Source organism: Filicampus tigris, chromosome 9, assembly GCF_054856515.1.
Source record: "Filicampus tigris isolate MCC_2025a chromosome 9, RoL_Ftig_1.0, whole genome shotgun sequence".
NCBI lineage: Eukaryota > Metazoa > Chordata > Actinopteri > Syngnathiformes > Syngnathidae > Filicampus > Filicampus tigris.
In genome coordinates, this window is record NC_141225.1 from 2,247,386 (window position 1) to 2,262,673 (window position 15,288).

At 39.1% G+C, this 15,288-nt stretch overlaps 1 protein-coding gene across 22 annotated transcripts in view; it reads right to left on the bottom strand.

The window, feature by feature from the left end:
* Nucleotides 1-15,288, bottom strand: part of nfasca (neurofascin homolog (chicken) a) — a 155,230-nt gene that overhangs the window by 20,828 nt on the left and 119,114 nt on the right. For 13 of the 22 annotated variants that reach the window (XR_015088036.1, XR_015088035.1, XR_015088037.1 and 10 more), the window contains 3 exons: nt 12,017-12,265; nt 6,631-6,753; nt 1,648-1,797 (listed from right to left, as the gene is read on the bottom strand). The exons of 4 other annotated variants lie outside the window; for them this stretch is intronic. Coding sequence is in view for 14 of the 18 variants with exons in the window: in XM_086039725.1 (XP_085895851.1) it covers nt 1,648-1,797; nt 6,631-6,753; nt 12,017-12,265 (522 nt within the window). In the remaining 4 variants the exon portion in view is untranslated. Of the gene's footprint in view, nt 1-1,647; nt 1,798-1,827; nt 2,861-6,567; nt 6,754-12,016; nt 12,266-15,288 lie in introns of those variants that run through there. 5 more of the 22 variants (XM_086039739.1, XM_086039737.1, XM_086039734.1 and 2 more) reach the window with 5 other exon arrangements.

Consider the following 15,288-nt stretch of genomic DNA (forward strand, 5'->3'; position numbering starts at 1 on the left):
AGGGATTCCAATACATGATTATGTGACCAAATATTCATGTTAGAAAAGGAGTAACCCAGGGCTTTTGCGTGTGCTTACATGGCGTTGCGCAACCGGAATAGTACAAATGCTCGGGTTCTGTGTTCATGACTCAACAATAAGGGAGAGACTTCCAAGGCAAAAACCACTGCTCACCAAAATGAACATAATGGCTTGTCTTACTTAAAACATCTGAATGATTCCCAAGACTTTGGGGAGAATATTCTCTGGACTGACAAGATTCTTAAAAAGTGTATTTTGGGGGGAAGGTGTGTCTCGTTACTACATCTAAACATCATTTTAGAAAAAAGATCATCGTACCAGCAGTCAAACATTGCGGTGGTAGTGTGACGGTCTGTGACTCCTTTGCTAATCCAGGAACTGGAGGACTTTCTGTGATTGATAAACCATGATTTTTTTTCTTTTTACCAGAAAATCCTGTGGGAGGATGTTCGGTCATTCGTTCGTGACCTCATGCTGAAGCGCACCTGGGTTCTGCAGCAGGGCAACGATCCAAAAGCCACCAGAATGTCAACTTCTAACTGGCTTAAGAAAACCAAATTGAAGATTTTGGAGTGGCATAGTCAAAGCCAAGCATGCAATTAAAATGTTGTGGTATGACCTTAAAAAAGCCAGTGCATGTCGGCCAAATGTCTCCACAGAGATGTGAAAGACTTATTGCCAGGAAAAAAAACACTTGATTTCAGTTTTTGCTGCTGAGAGTGGCCTAACAAATTATTAGGTTTAGGTGGCATGTACTTTCCCACACAGGGCCGGGTAGCTTTGAATACACCCCCCTGCCCCCAAATAAACAAATTACCCTTTAAAAACTGCATTTTACGAATGATATTTACATTTTGATGATCGTAAAGTCAGCCCAAACATTTTTTTTTTCAAGAATGTGTTGTATGACAGCTCACTAGTTGAAACAAGGCATTCTGATAAATTGTGTCTGTTAAATAAGAGTTAATCCACTCGCTTTTAGCCATCCCTGGGGGCGGCCATTTTGTCACTTCTGTCGACTGAAAATGACATCACAACTACTAAGGGGTTAGGTAACGACCAATCACGGCTGACCTGTTTTCTGAAGCTGAGCCGTGATTGTTCATTACCTGAGCCCTTAGTAGTTGTGATGTCATTTTCAGTCGACAGAAATGACAAAATGGGTGGATTTTGCTGCTTAACTCATATTCCACAAACGCAATATGCTGTGTTTTAACTAGTGGGCCTGCTGGGAACATATTCTTGAGAAAAATATGTTTAGGTTGATTTTCTCTTTAAACATTAAAGTGGGGACACTAAAACAAAAAAAATAAGTATTTGACAATAGGGCAAACATACAGTGCATATATATATATATATATATATATATATATATATATATATATATATATATATATATATATATATATATATATATATATATATTCAGTTCAGATGTCAAGGTCTAAATCTTTCCCACATAACTGTCCATTCTTTGAAAATGATAATTTTTATATTCATTTATAAGTTGACCACAATAAAAGAGAAGGATAAGGTTGGGCACTTCAAAACCACATCATCCTTGCAAACAGTGTAGCCCACATTTGCCTGCCAATCCCGACTCCAGCAGGTCAGGTGTGGTCTCACCTGCTTTGGTCTCAAAGGTGACAGATTTGCTGGTGACGCTGCTGAGTTCATGGGAGTAAACCCTCAGATGGTACTTGGCACCCGCGATCAAATCCGCCACTTTAATGGGGGGTTGTTGTGTCACTGGTACAGTTTTCATTGTGTTGTCGCCTTGGAGACACAAGAAAGGGCCAATCATACTCTAGGGGGGTGGCGTTGCGTTTAAACACTTAAGCCTACTACTACGGCTTTAAAATGATCAAGCAGGACTGATTCATGACAGTAATATTTCAGGGATTTAAAACTGTGCGATGCACATCATCATGATCACCAAGGCTGATTTCCCTCTGGAATACATGCAGGATGCACACATAAGATAAGATGACAGTATGTTTCTGAAACTTCTAATCCTTGTGGCCAGTGAGTGATGGTCATTTTTACTGACATTCTTGTTGCGGCACATTTGATCCAAAAGGCACTATTTTCCAGAGGTAATCACAAAAAGGGCAAGGAAATGGAGCAGGTGTTCAACAAAGCAAAACCAATAGACATCAGACTCTATTCATCCAAAGTGCCTCATCTCATTGTTTCCAACAGAGTGAATTGGAAAAAGCAAAACATTGTTTGCAAGCCCACCATTGGGGAGATGGTATTGTTCCAGTATAAAAGCATAACTTGGTCAATACTTGAGCATGACACTGTGAGGAGGGAGTGAAAGGGAGAAGGCAGCACAAGGTGGTGATGTCATGCTTCATGCTTTCAACCATTTCCAGGTTGAAGTTATCCAACAGAACTCATGAAGAAATGGTCCTTTCAATACCAATCCAACAGCAAAGCAAAACACAAGTAACAAAATAGAAAACATGCCACTCCGCTACCTCATCCATGAATTCATGTAGCATCAATAAATACACCAATTTAATAATAGAGTAAAATTGTTGAATCTTTCTTACTCATCGTTAGACATCATAATTAATTCTTTATCTCAAACTTGTGTTTGGAGTTCACCATAAGAATATGCAACAATTGTGACGTGTGTAGATAATTTTGTGTTGTTGGAAAAATGGCACACTTGTTCATTTGAATGCGAGTAAGTTTAAAGGGGAAGTCAACCCCAAAAAATTCTTTACAAATATATGTTCCATGATAATATGTTCACCTGTTTTCTGAAGCTGAGCCATGATTGGTCATCATCTGAGCCCCGAGCAACTGTGATTTTCAGTAGACAGCAGTCCTTGACATGGACAAAAACGTGGGGATTTTACTGCTTAAGTCATATTCCACAAAAGCAGTATTAATCAGAATGCCATGTTTTGACTAGTGTAGGTGTGTAGAATATAGTATTGTAAAGTCATTTTTTGGGTTGACCTCGTCTTTAAGGGCCCTATTTTAGTGTGCTCGGCGAAGAAATGGCCGTAACTTCATGTTCGTGCCTGGGCAAATGTCTACCGTGTTTAGGACCATGAGGCCCCTCACTTGGTGTTCCGATGGACGGAGCAACACCTGACAATTTGGTAACAGAAAGTAGACTAAGCCCGGTGTAAAAACGGGTGCACTCTTATTTTTGTGCCAGGGAAAGTCTGCTTTAGCGTGTTTGTGAATTTGGTAGATGCGCTTTGCCTAGCATGAATGCGCTTCAACCGGCTACATTTCATCCCACAACAGCCGTAAACGCCTTCTTACGCCAAATTCTAGATGTGCAAAGTTGAGAAAAATACGAAAAAGAAAGTAGACTCCACTCATGCGCACAGTTAGATTGCGCATTGAGCTAAGTTGTCACGAAAAAGAGGACCTTTAAGTGTCATTTCTTTTTCTTTTGTTTTAAAATGCCATTTCTGTTTATCTTTAATTGAATTTAATACTGACCTACAACAAAAAGATCGTTTATTTTTAATTGTGTAATGATGTTAATAACAGTATATTTAGTACTTATTTAATATTATTCTTAACGATGGCTGCTTATAAACATTTCTTGACATACCACAAATTATGAAAATCTATAAAACATTGCTGAGCCATTTCTTCCTTTTGTTCTTATAATAAGCTGTGATTAAACGTGCCATATACACCTGTGTTTATACATTTTTGTAATATGGGGGACAGATGATGTCTATAAAAAATTAAACACAATCTGCCGAACCTCCTCAGTCACACTATGGGAAAGGATGCTGGTAGAACGGCAGACAATAAGGGCCACTCCCTGTTCGAGTCAATACATTTACCGGTAGATACGACCTTGACGCACGCATGATGGCTGGGCAGTGGGTGGGGTGGGGAAGTCCATTAGATCAGTCTCATTTTACCCACACTTAGCCCCCAGCCCTTCCCATCCCCCACACTCTCTGTGTCTTGTGCTGTTCACAATCTAACATCATTAAGAATTAAAGACATGGCCAGCTACATCAAAAATACATACCCTCTTCCATGCTTGAAAGAGGGTCAGAGTTTGTTTGAATTGGCAAAAAACAACGACAGAGCTTCTGTGGAATGTCTACAAAATAGATTGACGGCTTTCACTTTTTATGTTACAACTACAAGCATAAGCCAGTGGCTTAAAATAATTTAATTTCCATTCAAAACACAATAAACAACAAAAAATCACTGTGCTGTTTAAGACCTTCGAATCATTTTGAGACCCAGATTTAGGCCTTAATCCACTGTTGTCTCTGAGGTCTGCAGACATTTTTTTTATATTATGGCTGGGCTTGTATTCTGACACTCAGGGTTCTATTTTCAAACGCAGTGCATCTGTGGCCGGGCGCAATCACAGACGATCCTTATTTTCGTGCGAGCGCAAAGTTTGCCAGGTTGACAGACAGGTCTCTAACAAACTGGGCATGGTGGAGCAGCACGGGGAGTGACCATTTGGTGGCAGAAGTCGAAGTGTCGACACAGGGTAGACAGCCAGTCTAATGTAATGTTGGAGAATTTGATCGGGGCCCAGGCAGACATACTGGCGATGCAGAGCTCCGCGGACATGTGTAATGGGTGTGTGACATATTTCATTCATAAATATGAGAACGGTGTCCATTAAATCCTCTGAATCATTGTAGATTTTACTGAGCACATTATTATTATCAATATTGTATTTTTTTTAATCACCCCACTAAGCGGCACAGCTAGGGCTGGCAAATGAATGATCTCCATGTGCCCACGACACGGCATAAACATGCGCCTCACCATGCCGTGAGACTCTAGTGCTCAACTAGCATAGCGCATTTAAATGCAATGAGGGGAGTCACTTTGACTGGCCATGATTTAAGTTGTTGTGACCACTCCCATAGCAGCGCAGACCTCCCTCTCTCAGATCGGTGGCCTGCGCTCATCTGTGAAATTATTAACATCAAGTCTAACCCACCTCGGTGGACCGCACAGGATTTACGCCATACAACTAAAGTAGAGCCCTCAATGTCAATTGCAAAATCTTATACAGACGTGTGCGCCTTATCATTTTTACTTGACCATAGGCAACGACAATTAAGGTTCAGTCATAACTAACAAGGGAAATTTTCATCTATTTCATCTATGGCTCTAATATAACCAAAAAAGTGAAGTGGGTAAATACTTTTTATAGACACTGTATATACATGCAAGGATATCCAATCACAACAAGCTCTATGATTCCATAAAAAGAGTGCTGATGCATGTATTCGACAAAAGCAGACTCAAAACGTGCATAAGACAAAATAAAAACAAAAGCATGTGTGCAATTTTGGACTTCAAGGAAGAGAAAGTCACAAAAAGCAAGATTAGAGAAGATGGGCCATGTCACTTATTCACAATAGGTTAGCACAAGAGGTTAGCACTAAAATGATGAAAGGGTAAAGAAAGACGGAGAATCTAAAAGAGAAATGCATGCAGACTGCGCCAGGATAAACCATCTGCTTTTTTAACATCATGACAAAGTCATATTTTTTAATTATTAGGGTTGTAAGAACAAACAACAACAATGATGTACAGCAAAGTGCAGCAACTAGGGCTAAATTATATTGTTTACTGTACTATTTTCTATGGTTGAGTTTTGATACTGCACATTGTCTATTCCTGTCATGTCTTATCAAGGCGGTCAAATCTATATACTATACAGTGTATACAGTGTATATGTGTGTATATATATATATATATATATATATATATATATATATATATATATATATATATATATATATATATATATATATATATATATATATATATATATATATATATATATATATATACAGTATATAACATACAATTTAAATTTAAAGTTAAACGCATGAAAAAAATAACACATTCACTTCATAGTGAGAATGACATTGAACAACTGTTGTGTGTGATTTTTATGGTCATGTGATTATCCCCAGCCCTGAATTTCATATATTGCGTGTGATAAGCTTAAACAGTAATTTGGTGCTGCTGCTGTTGCTGTTTGATGATAGGCCACTTGGAGCAAAGGAAAGAAAAAAAGAGTAATATATAATAGCGATAATAATAGAGACATTTTAGTAATAATGTACTGCAATTTTATTTTGAAAATGTCTGACTAATTTGTACTAATGTGGCCTCCTCGAACTTAACTACTGTATCTAACTGGTTATTAACCAAACTGTATAAACCTTTTTAATATATATATATATATATATATATATATATATATATATATATATATATATATGTATATATATATATATCGTCGCTGTCCTGTGAGAAACATGTACGTGCAATTTTGTAAATTAAAAAAAAAAATTCACGTTAATGGAATGTCTGTGACTCAGATACCCAATTCACGTAAAAGTAAAAAAAAAAAGAAAAAAAAAGAAAAAAATGGTGAAAAGTATTTTTCACAGGTCAGCAACGATATATTGCAGTAAAAATCTATTATAGTATGCTTAGAACTCACAACAATATGTTTTGGCATAAATTGGCAAATATCTGATTTTAATTAGGTTAGTAGCTCACAAATGGCATTGTCTTTGTTGGGCTCAAGCTTTTAACTTCAACGGGCTTGATCTGGATTCTTACTGTCCAGTGTGAACTCTAGCACAAACTCGCTGCTGCCGGGCGGGAAGTTGTGTCTCCAGCTGACGTTAGCGTAGTTACTGTTATGCTCCACCGTCAGATTCCAGATCTTTCGCCCAGGGACCTCTGCATAATGGGTGTTAGAGGTAAAGGGTCAAAGGTCAGTGATGGCACAGATCCAAATCCTCATTTGGGGGGTTCGGGGGTGGGGCTATTCAGTCCTATGCATGGTGGTACCATTATGGAGGTGTTTTTCTACAAAAAGGAATTCAATCAAGATAGAAACGTCCACTCTAATCTAGGAGTAAATTGTGTATTCATGGATTGAGAACTCACCCTTAATGTAATAAAATTTCAGAGGATTTGTCAATCCATTACACTAATTGCAATGTTTACCTGAGTTTGGAGTGGACATTGGAGTGAAAAAAGATCAATTACACAATGATGGGGTGCACCCCAAAACAATTGTTCTAAAGATTAGGCTCAAATGTTTTGACTACATTACTATATTCCTGGCTTCATTCCAATACAGTGAAGTAGTTTTTCTGTTTTGATTGGTATGTAACTCTGATGGTTACTGTTTCTTAAGGTGAGAGAGGACAGTTCACTTCACATACAGTATAGACAATGGAACCTTTAAAGTCAGACACCTTTAAACACTGTCAAAGTTTTCCTTGTTTTGTTTTGTCTTATTTAAAAAAGGCTTATACAACCCCTGGCCAAAATTATGGAAGCAACGCTAACGAAGGATGATCGTTTGAATAACTAATGTTAGAGGGAAAAGGCAAAAATGCCACCCTTCTTGCAAGAATAGCAAGAAAGATCATTGCTGTAGTCAGTCACAGTTGTTTTTAAAGCAAGTATAGAGGAAAAATATGTAATCACTCAGTTCTGAGGAAAGAAATATGGAAACAGCTTCTAGTTTGCAGTTCTAAAACCAACACCTGCATCAGACCGAATCTGCTAATAAATCAGCAGTTAAATCAGAATGCTCACAACTTTGAGAGCAGCTGCACCAAGTCAATTGACGTGAATCATGGCTACAAAACAAAAGATGTCTGATGAAGCAAAGGATAGAATAAATGAACTTCTTGAAGAAGGTAAAACATTATAGATTGTTGCAAAAGATGTTGGTTGTTCCCAGTCAGCAGTGTCTAAAATCTGGACCAAGCGCAAACAAAATGACCAAGGAAAACCCCAAGGCGTCATGCTAGAAAACGTCAGAGCTGGGCATTTTACTACAAATTGAGCGTCCGTTATTCGTCATCCATCTGCAGTGTGTGTACCCTTCCGTCATCTGTCATTTGCCTTTTTTTCGTTGGGGATAAAAAAAAATGCTACCCGTCTATAGGCCGGTTCGCCTCTAATTTTACACGGCCGCCCGTCGGCGAGTCCGACAAAGCTTTCACTAGCACCGCCCACCCCCGCTGCATGATAAGAGAAATAGTGACTCACTGCGCTTTGGAAGCCCGTTCACAAGACTGGTCCCTCATTCAAATCTGTCCCCCAAGCAACAACAACTCACTATTTTCCTCCCCGCGCTCAGCGTGGCCATCGAGGCCTTGCTGCGTAAAGTAGACTAATGAAGGACTGCAGACGAATGGTGGACTAAATAAAGAGGTTTCTGTCCATGCTTAATCTGTCTGTTTTAAAATTTTACCCGTCATTCGTCAACCGTCAGCAAAACGGCGTCTGCCAGTGACGGATAGACGGACCGGTCCGTCACATAGTCACGGAATGACCAGCTCTGGAAAACGTAAAGCAATATACCTTGAAAATAGAAAATGCACAACAAAACAAATGAGGTACAAATGGGCTGAAACTGGAGTCAATGTCGGTGACCAAACTGTAAGAAACTGCCCAAAAGAAGTAGGATTTAATGACAAAAAAATAAATAAATCCATCGTTAACACCAAAACAGAAACAAAGGAGGCTGGAAGTGGGCTAAAGAAAATCATTCATGGACTGTGGATGACTGGATGAAAGTCATATTCAGTGATGAATCACAAATCTGCATTGGGCAAAGCTATAAAGTATGCTGGGACTTATATTTTATATTTGGTGCCGTATCAATGAGATTTCAGAAGATTAAAGACTAACCATCAAGATTAGGTTTTTTTTCAAGACTCAATTTTTCCCCCTCAGAATTTTGTGAGTCTATATACGTTTGACATCTACTTGCTGAAAAAATGTGACTGATTTTTCTTGACCTTTCTTCTGATTTTCTTGTGGTTCTTTAACCACAAAATGCGATTCCAGAAGAGGGGCATTTTAAATAAAAAAAAATTGGAATATGGATGATTTGCCTTTTTTCTCCAAAATTAAATTTAAATGATCATCCTACAGGAGCAGTGACTCCATCATTCTTGCCAGGGATTATAGTCTGAATTTGAACAGTCATCGTGTATGACATCACATTAGACTCCAGAGTGTTGTACTTATTCACCAAGCAACAAAAGAATAATTTTATGCATGGTTTTTGCTGTTTCTTTGCATTATCTATTCGAGCCTACAAGTAGTGTTAAGGTAAGAAGAATGAGAAGAGGTAAGATGGAAGTTATGTGAAAGTTATATGGACGCTATGTGACGTAAGCAGACTCACACTTGAAAGCAATAAGAGTCAAGCATTTGCATACTCGTCACTTCTCAAATTTGAAGGAGACTGTATTGTTGTTTTGCAGTTAACAAACCTTTTAGAACTTGTCACTACACTTGTATTATTTTTTTTTTATTCTTAATTTTATTTTCACTTTTAGTGGGTACGGAAACTATTCAGACCCTTTGAAATTTTTCTTTCTGTGTCATCGCAGCCATTTGCCAAAATCAAAAAAGTTCATTTTAATTCTCATTAATGTACACTCAACACCCCATCTTGACAGAAAAAACTGACATTTTTGCATATTTATTTAAATAATACAAAATAAAAACTTAAATATCATATGGTCATAAGTATTCAGACCCTGTGCTCAGTATTCAGTAGAAGCTCCCTTTTAAGCTATTACAGCCATGCGTCTTCTTGGGAATGATGCAACAAGTTTTTCACACATGGATTTGGGGATCCCCTCCCATTCTTCCTTGGGGATTCTCCAGTTCTGTCAAGTCCGATGGTGAACGTTGGTGCGCAGCCATTTTCAGGTCTCTCCAGAGATGCTCAATTGGGTTTAGATCAGGGCTCTGGCTGGGCCAGTCAGGAACAGTCACAGAGTTGTTCTGAAGCCACTCCTCTGTTATTTTAGCTGTGTGCTTCAAGTCATTGTCCTGTTGAAAGGTGAACCTTCGGCCCAGTCTGTGGTCCTGAGCACTGTGGAAGAGGTTTTCCTCCAGTATATCTCTGTAATTGGCTGCATTCATCTTTCCTTCACAATCACAACCAGTCGTCCAGTGCTGCATCTGAAAAACACCCCCACAACATGATGCTCCCACCACCATGTTTCATTGTAGGGATTGTATTGGGCAGGTGATGAGCAGTGCCTGGTTTTCTCCACACTTAGAATTGACACCAAAAACTTCAATCTTGGTCTCCCAGAGAATCTTATTTCTCATAGTCTGGTAGTCCAACATGTGTTTTTTGGCAAACTCTATGCGGGCTTTCATGTGTCTTGCACTGAGGAGAGGCTTCCGGCTTCCGTCGGGCCACTCTGCCATGAAACCCGGCAGTGATAGTTGACTGTGTAACTTTCTCCCATCTCCCCACAGCATCTCTGGCGGTCAGCCACAGTGATCATTGGGTTCTTCTTCACCTCTCCCACCAAGGCTCTTCTCACACAATTGCTCAGTTTGACTGGACGGCCAGGTCAGGAAGAGTTGTGGTCGTCCAAAAAATCTTCCATTTGAGGATTATGGAGGCCACGGTGCTCTTTGGAATCTTGAGTGCTACAGAAATTCTTTTGTAACCTTGGCCAGATCTGTGCCTTGCCACAATTCTGTCTCTGATCACACTGGGCAGCTCCTTCGACCTCATGATTCTCATTTTCTCTGAATGTGAGTTTTAAGGTCTTATATAGACAGGTGTGTGCCTTTTCTCATCAAGTCCAATCAGTTTAATTAAATGCAGCTGGACTACAATAAAGGGGCAGAACCATCTCAAGGAAGATCAGAAGAAATGGCCAGCATGTGAGTTAAATATGAAGGTTGCTGCAAATATATTATATTTCAGTTTTCTTTTGTAATAAATATCCCAAAATAACTACATTTCAGAATTTTTATGTCAAGGTGGGGTGCTGAGCGCACATTAATAAGAAATAAAATGAACTTTTTGGATTTTGGCAAATGACACAGAAAGTGAAAAATTTCAAGGGTCTGAATACTTTCCGTACCCACTGTACATCCAATATTATGTTCTGTGCAGCCCCACGGCTCGAAACACGGCATACTGAATAACTGTGTTTGTGGAATATGAGTTTAACAGTAAAATTCACACGTTTTTGTCCATCTAAGTGGGCGGCCACGTTGTCACTTGCCATTGACTGAAAATGACATCACATTTGCTCAGGGCTAAAGTAACAGCCAATCATGACTCTGCTTCAGAAAACAGGTGAGCCGTGATTGGTTGTTACCTGAGCAACTGTTATGTCATTTTCAGTCGACAGAAAGTGGCCCCTCCGATGGCTAAAACGGATGGATTTTGCTGTTTAACTCATATTTCACAAACACAATATTAATCAGAATGACTAGTGGAGGCTCATAGAACATATTGTTTGTTAAGAAACATTATGGGTTGACTTCCCCTTTAAATCTACATAAATGGTGGCACTGGTGCGCGACCTCCCTGCCGCCAAAGGGGGATTGATTAGTGTGTGTGTGTGTGTGTGTGTGTGTGTGTGTGTGTGAGTGAGAACTGTGAATGTGCTAAAACACAGAAAGATATTTGTGGCGCGTGTGAAAATTTTGGAAGCTCCACTAAATGTGCCCAAACACAGCACAACTCTGGCTCAGAAATGCTTAATAGTTTAGTTTCTCCTCAAAATGAACTGAACTAGTTTATTCCTCAAGTCCTGTGTAAAATTTTAGATGCTGTCCATGTAGCAACCACAAAGTGGGCACACACTTGAATGAGTCACGATGCTATGTCACAATGATGTCATATTCAAATCTAAGCGTTTTAGAAGCCTTTTTACCTTCTGTCGGCTATTGTATTCAATTCACCAACTCCATAGATGTCACACTTAAAACTGTTTACAGCCTTATTTTCACATATGTTATGCATAAAACAGTGAGGAAAATTAGATTATGATGGAAAGGCACCTTTTAAATGATGTATTTCCATGATTCCAAACTGGATTTTTTTAAGAACAAATCAGAGGTAAAAAAAACCTTCCCGCAATGCATCATGTTCAACTCAAGAGGTTCCACTGTATATGAAGGCCATGAAAATTACAATAGAATGTACCGAACACATTCTTATCAATATTCTTGTTGATGACCAGCACAGAAGGTGGTGTGGAGGCGGCTGCCTCAGTTTGTTCGATGGTAGTAGTAGTTGTCTCAGTCGTCGTAGACATTGAAATAGTGGTAGTGGTAGGAGTAGTAGAAGATGAGGTACTAATTGTTGTAGGAGCAGCAGAAGTGGAAGGAAGAGGAGCGAGAGGAAGAGGAGTAACAGTGGAAGTTGAAGCCAAAGAGGCATCCGTAAGCTCAACTACAAGGGAGGAGCGGGGAAAGAACAAAGAGTTAAAGACAAGGCACAAGGAACTTAACATATTACTTAACATAGTACACACATGGCACGGTTGTTCGAGGTTGGTGTGGAAACAGATGATTCTCCACATGCTACACTAAATAATCACATCTGTTATAAGTCATTTCACTACAAAAAACAAAACCAAAATATTGTGAGGAGAGTGCACTTAGGTTATGATGGAAACTTGGGTACCACTACCACCAAGTGGACAAACACAGACATTACATTATGCTGCCTCTTTAAATTGCAAATATTGAAGCCCACATACATTGTGTACTATACATATCAGACACATCATACACCACTTGTTTAATATACAAGCACAAGTGCTCTATCATTCTGCCTTTACAACTATAAAAATGTTCAAATTTGAGACAAATAACTATTGTGATTGTATATTTGCAGTTGTGAAGAACTGTTCACAGCCTCACATGTAAATGAGGAGAGCAAAATGTGAGGCACAGCAGCTCTCATTATTCAAGGCAGAATATTTGATACAGCTCCTTTTTTTGTGATGTAAAAAATGAGAACAAGATAAATCATTTCAAAACTTTTTCCACCATTAATGTGACCTATGTGACCAGTACAACTCAATTGGACCAAAAAAGTACTTGCGAATGGCGAGGTCAAAATAAACAACTGAGATCATGTGGATGCAGTGTGTGCACACCCTCTTATAACTTGAGATGTGGCTTGTTCACATCCAGAATTAACATCGATACACACCTGACACGATTTAAAGTGCCTCTGATTATCTTCTAGTAAAGTAACATTGTTCTAGTAGGCCTTTCCTGACATTATTTTGCTTCAACTGAAGGTTTTGTGCAAACACTGGCTGATTTTAGACCGTTCCTCATTCCCTCCAATTTGACTGAGGCCCCAGTTCCAGCTAAAGAAAAACAGCTCCAAAGCATGATGCTTCCAACCACCATGCTTCACTGTCGGATGGTGTTGCTTTGAGTGATTGGCTGTGTCATCTCATCTTCCTGTACAGGGTTGCGGAGAGGTGCTGGAGCCTATCCCACCTGACTATGGCCAAAAGGCAGACTATACCACCCCGAACTGGTCGCCAGCCAGTCGCAGGGCACACACAGACACCGTCACTGAGCGGGAACCGATCCCACGCTGCGGCTGTGTCATATTCGCGCCCAAAATATGTTTTGGAATCATGGACAAATAGTTCAATCTTTGTTTCATCGGACTATAAGACATTTCCCCACATGGGTTTGGGAGCTTTTTAGTGTGTTATTGCTAAATATTTTTTCTTGTAAGACCAGACTTGACACATCTTGACACCGTATGAAGAAAATGTGAGATTGTTGTCATGTCCTAAAAATGCCATTACTTGACAGAAATTCCTGCAGCTCCTTCAATGTTGCAGTCCGCTTCTTGGCAGCCTCCCTGATCAGTTTTCTTTTTGTCTTTTCATCAATTTTGAAGAGAGATTCAGTTCTTGAAAACAATTTCTCCATTTGATATTCTCCATTGTGTTCATTGTATTCCATAGTATATTTAATACATTGGACATTCTTTTGAATCCTCCTCCTGCCGGATACCTTTGACCAATGAAATCCATTTCATGCTATGGAAGCTCTCTGTGGACCATGACTTGTGCTCCAAGATGTATACAAAAATGTCAGGAAATGCATTTTAGAACATCTGAACTTTTTGAGGGGCTAATTAGAGGACTTTTAAATGGTGACAGGTGTTTACTGACTCCCATTTATAAGTGAGTTGAGTTTGAATGCGATTGGTTCTGAACACAGCCAAATGTAGAAGAGGGTGTGAGAGCACATTACCTCAGTTATTTATGTTTACTTCACCTATTGACAACCTTCCAGAAAAGCGATTTCTGGAGGGTTGCGGTTGAGGTAGAGCTTATCCCACCTTACTTGGGGCAAGAGGCAGGGCACATTCTGAATTGGTTGCCAATTTCTTAACTTTTTTATTTATTTTATTTTTTTTGCAATTGAGTTGTACAGGTTCCAGGTCACATAATGGTAGAAAAAGGTTTGAAATGATTTATCTTGGTAGCATTAGTTTATATCACAAAAACATGGCATTTGAAAAGAGGTGTGTAGACTTTTTATATCCACTCTACATCGACATAAACAATTGTATTATTATTATTATCATTATTATTAATACTATTATTATTATTATTATTGTTATTATTATTATTAGATGTTTATACTTGAGCCTCTTTGGTTGTATTCCATATGAAAAGTTCTTGAGAATTGTGCTCTAAGTTAGATTGTTTGTTAATAAAATCCGCTAATACAATCATTCCCTCTTCCAGCAAAGATGAAACACTGATACAACTACAAGTTCTATTCTTGTTCTTGTCTTTTCTGCAGATGTGGCTAATTCAAATTGCATACCCTTGATCAAAGTTTCCAACATGAACTGTTCATCACCGTGACTCATACTGTACCTTGATGTTAAGGTCATCTCCGGCAACCAAAGCTTCTAATTACTAATGATTCCACCACAAATCTCTCTTTTACATGGTGGGCCCAAATGCCAGCATGCTTGCATCATATTTTCCAAGCATGCTCAAAAGCAATGAAGACATTATCATGTTTGGGAGCAGATGCAAAGCAGTAATGCAACCAGTTCAGTCAAATGCCCCACGTGTGACTGAAACAGTGAATAGACGTGATGGATAAGGATGGAAAAACCGAAACAATCAAGCCAGTGAGTGTGTGAGCTAGACAGTCATGTGCTGTCCACCATGGACCTCTTAGATTCAAATGTTTCACATTTCCTTCCATTCCAAGCACAGTCAGCAACATGCCTGTTATAAGCTGCATTTAGTGACAAACTGTGTAAAAATAGATGTTGCGACAGAAGTCTAACTGGCAGCAGTTGGCAAAAAGTAGGAGTACTGCAGGATTGTACAGGAAGAGTAGACCATCAGGGATCAGTTCCAAAGAAATCACAAAGTCCAAGGTCAACATACAGTGAATACGGATAGCATC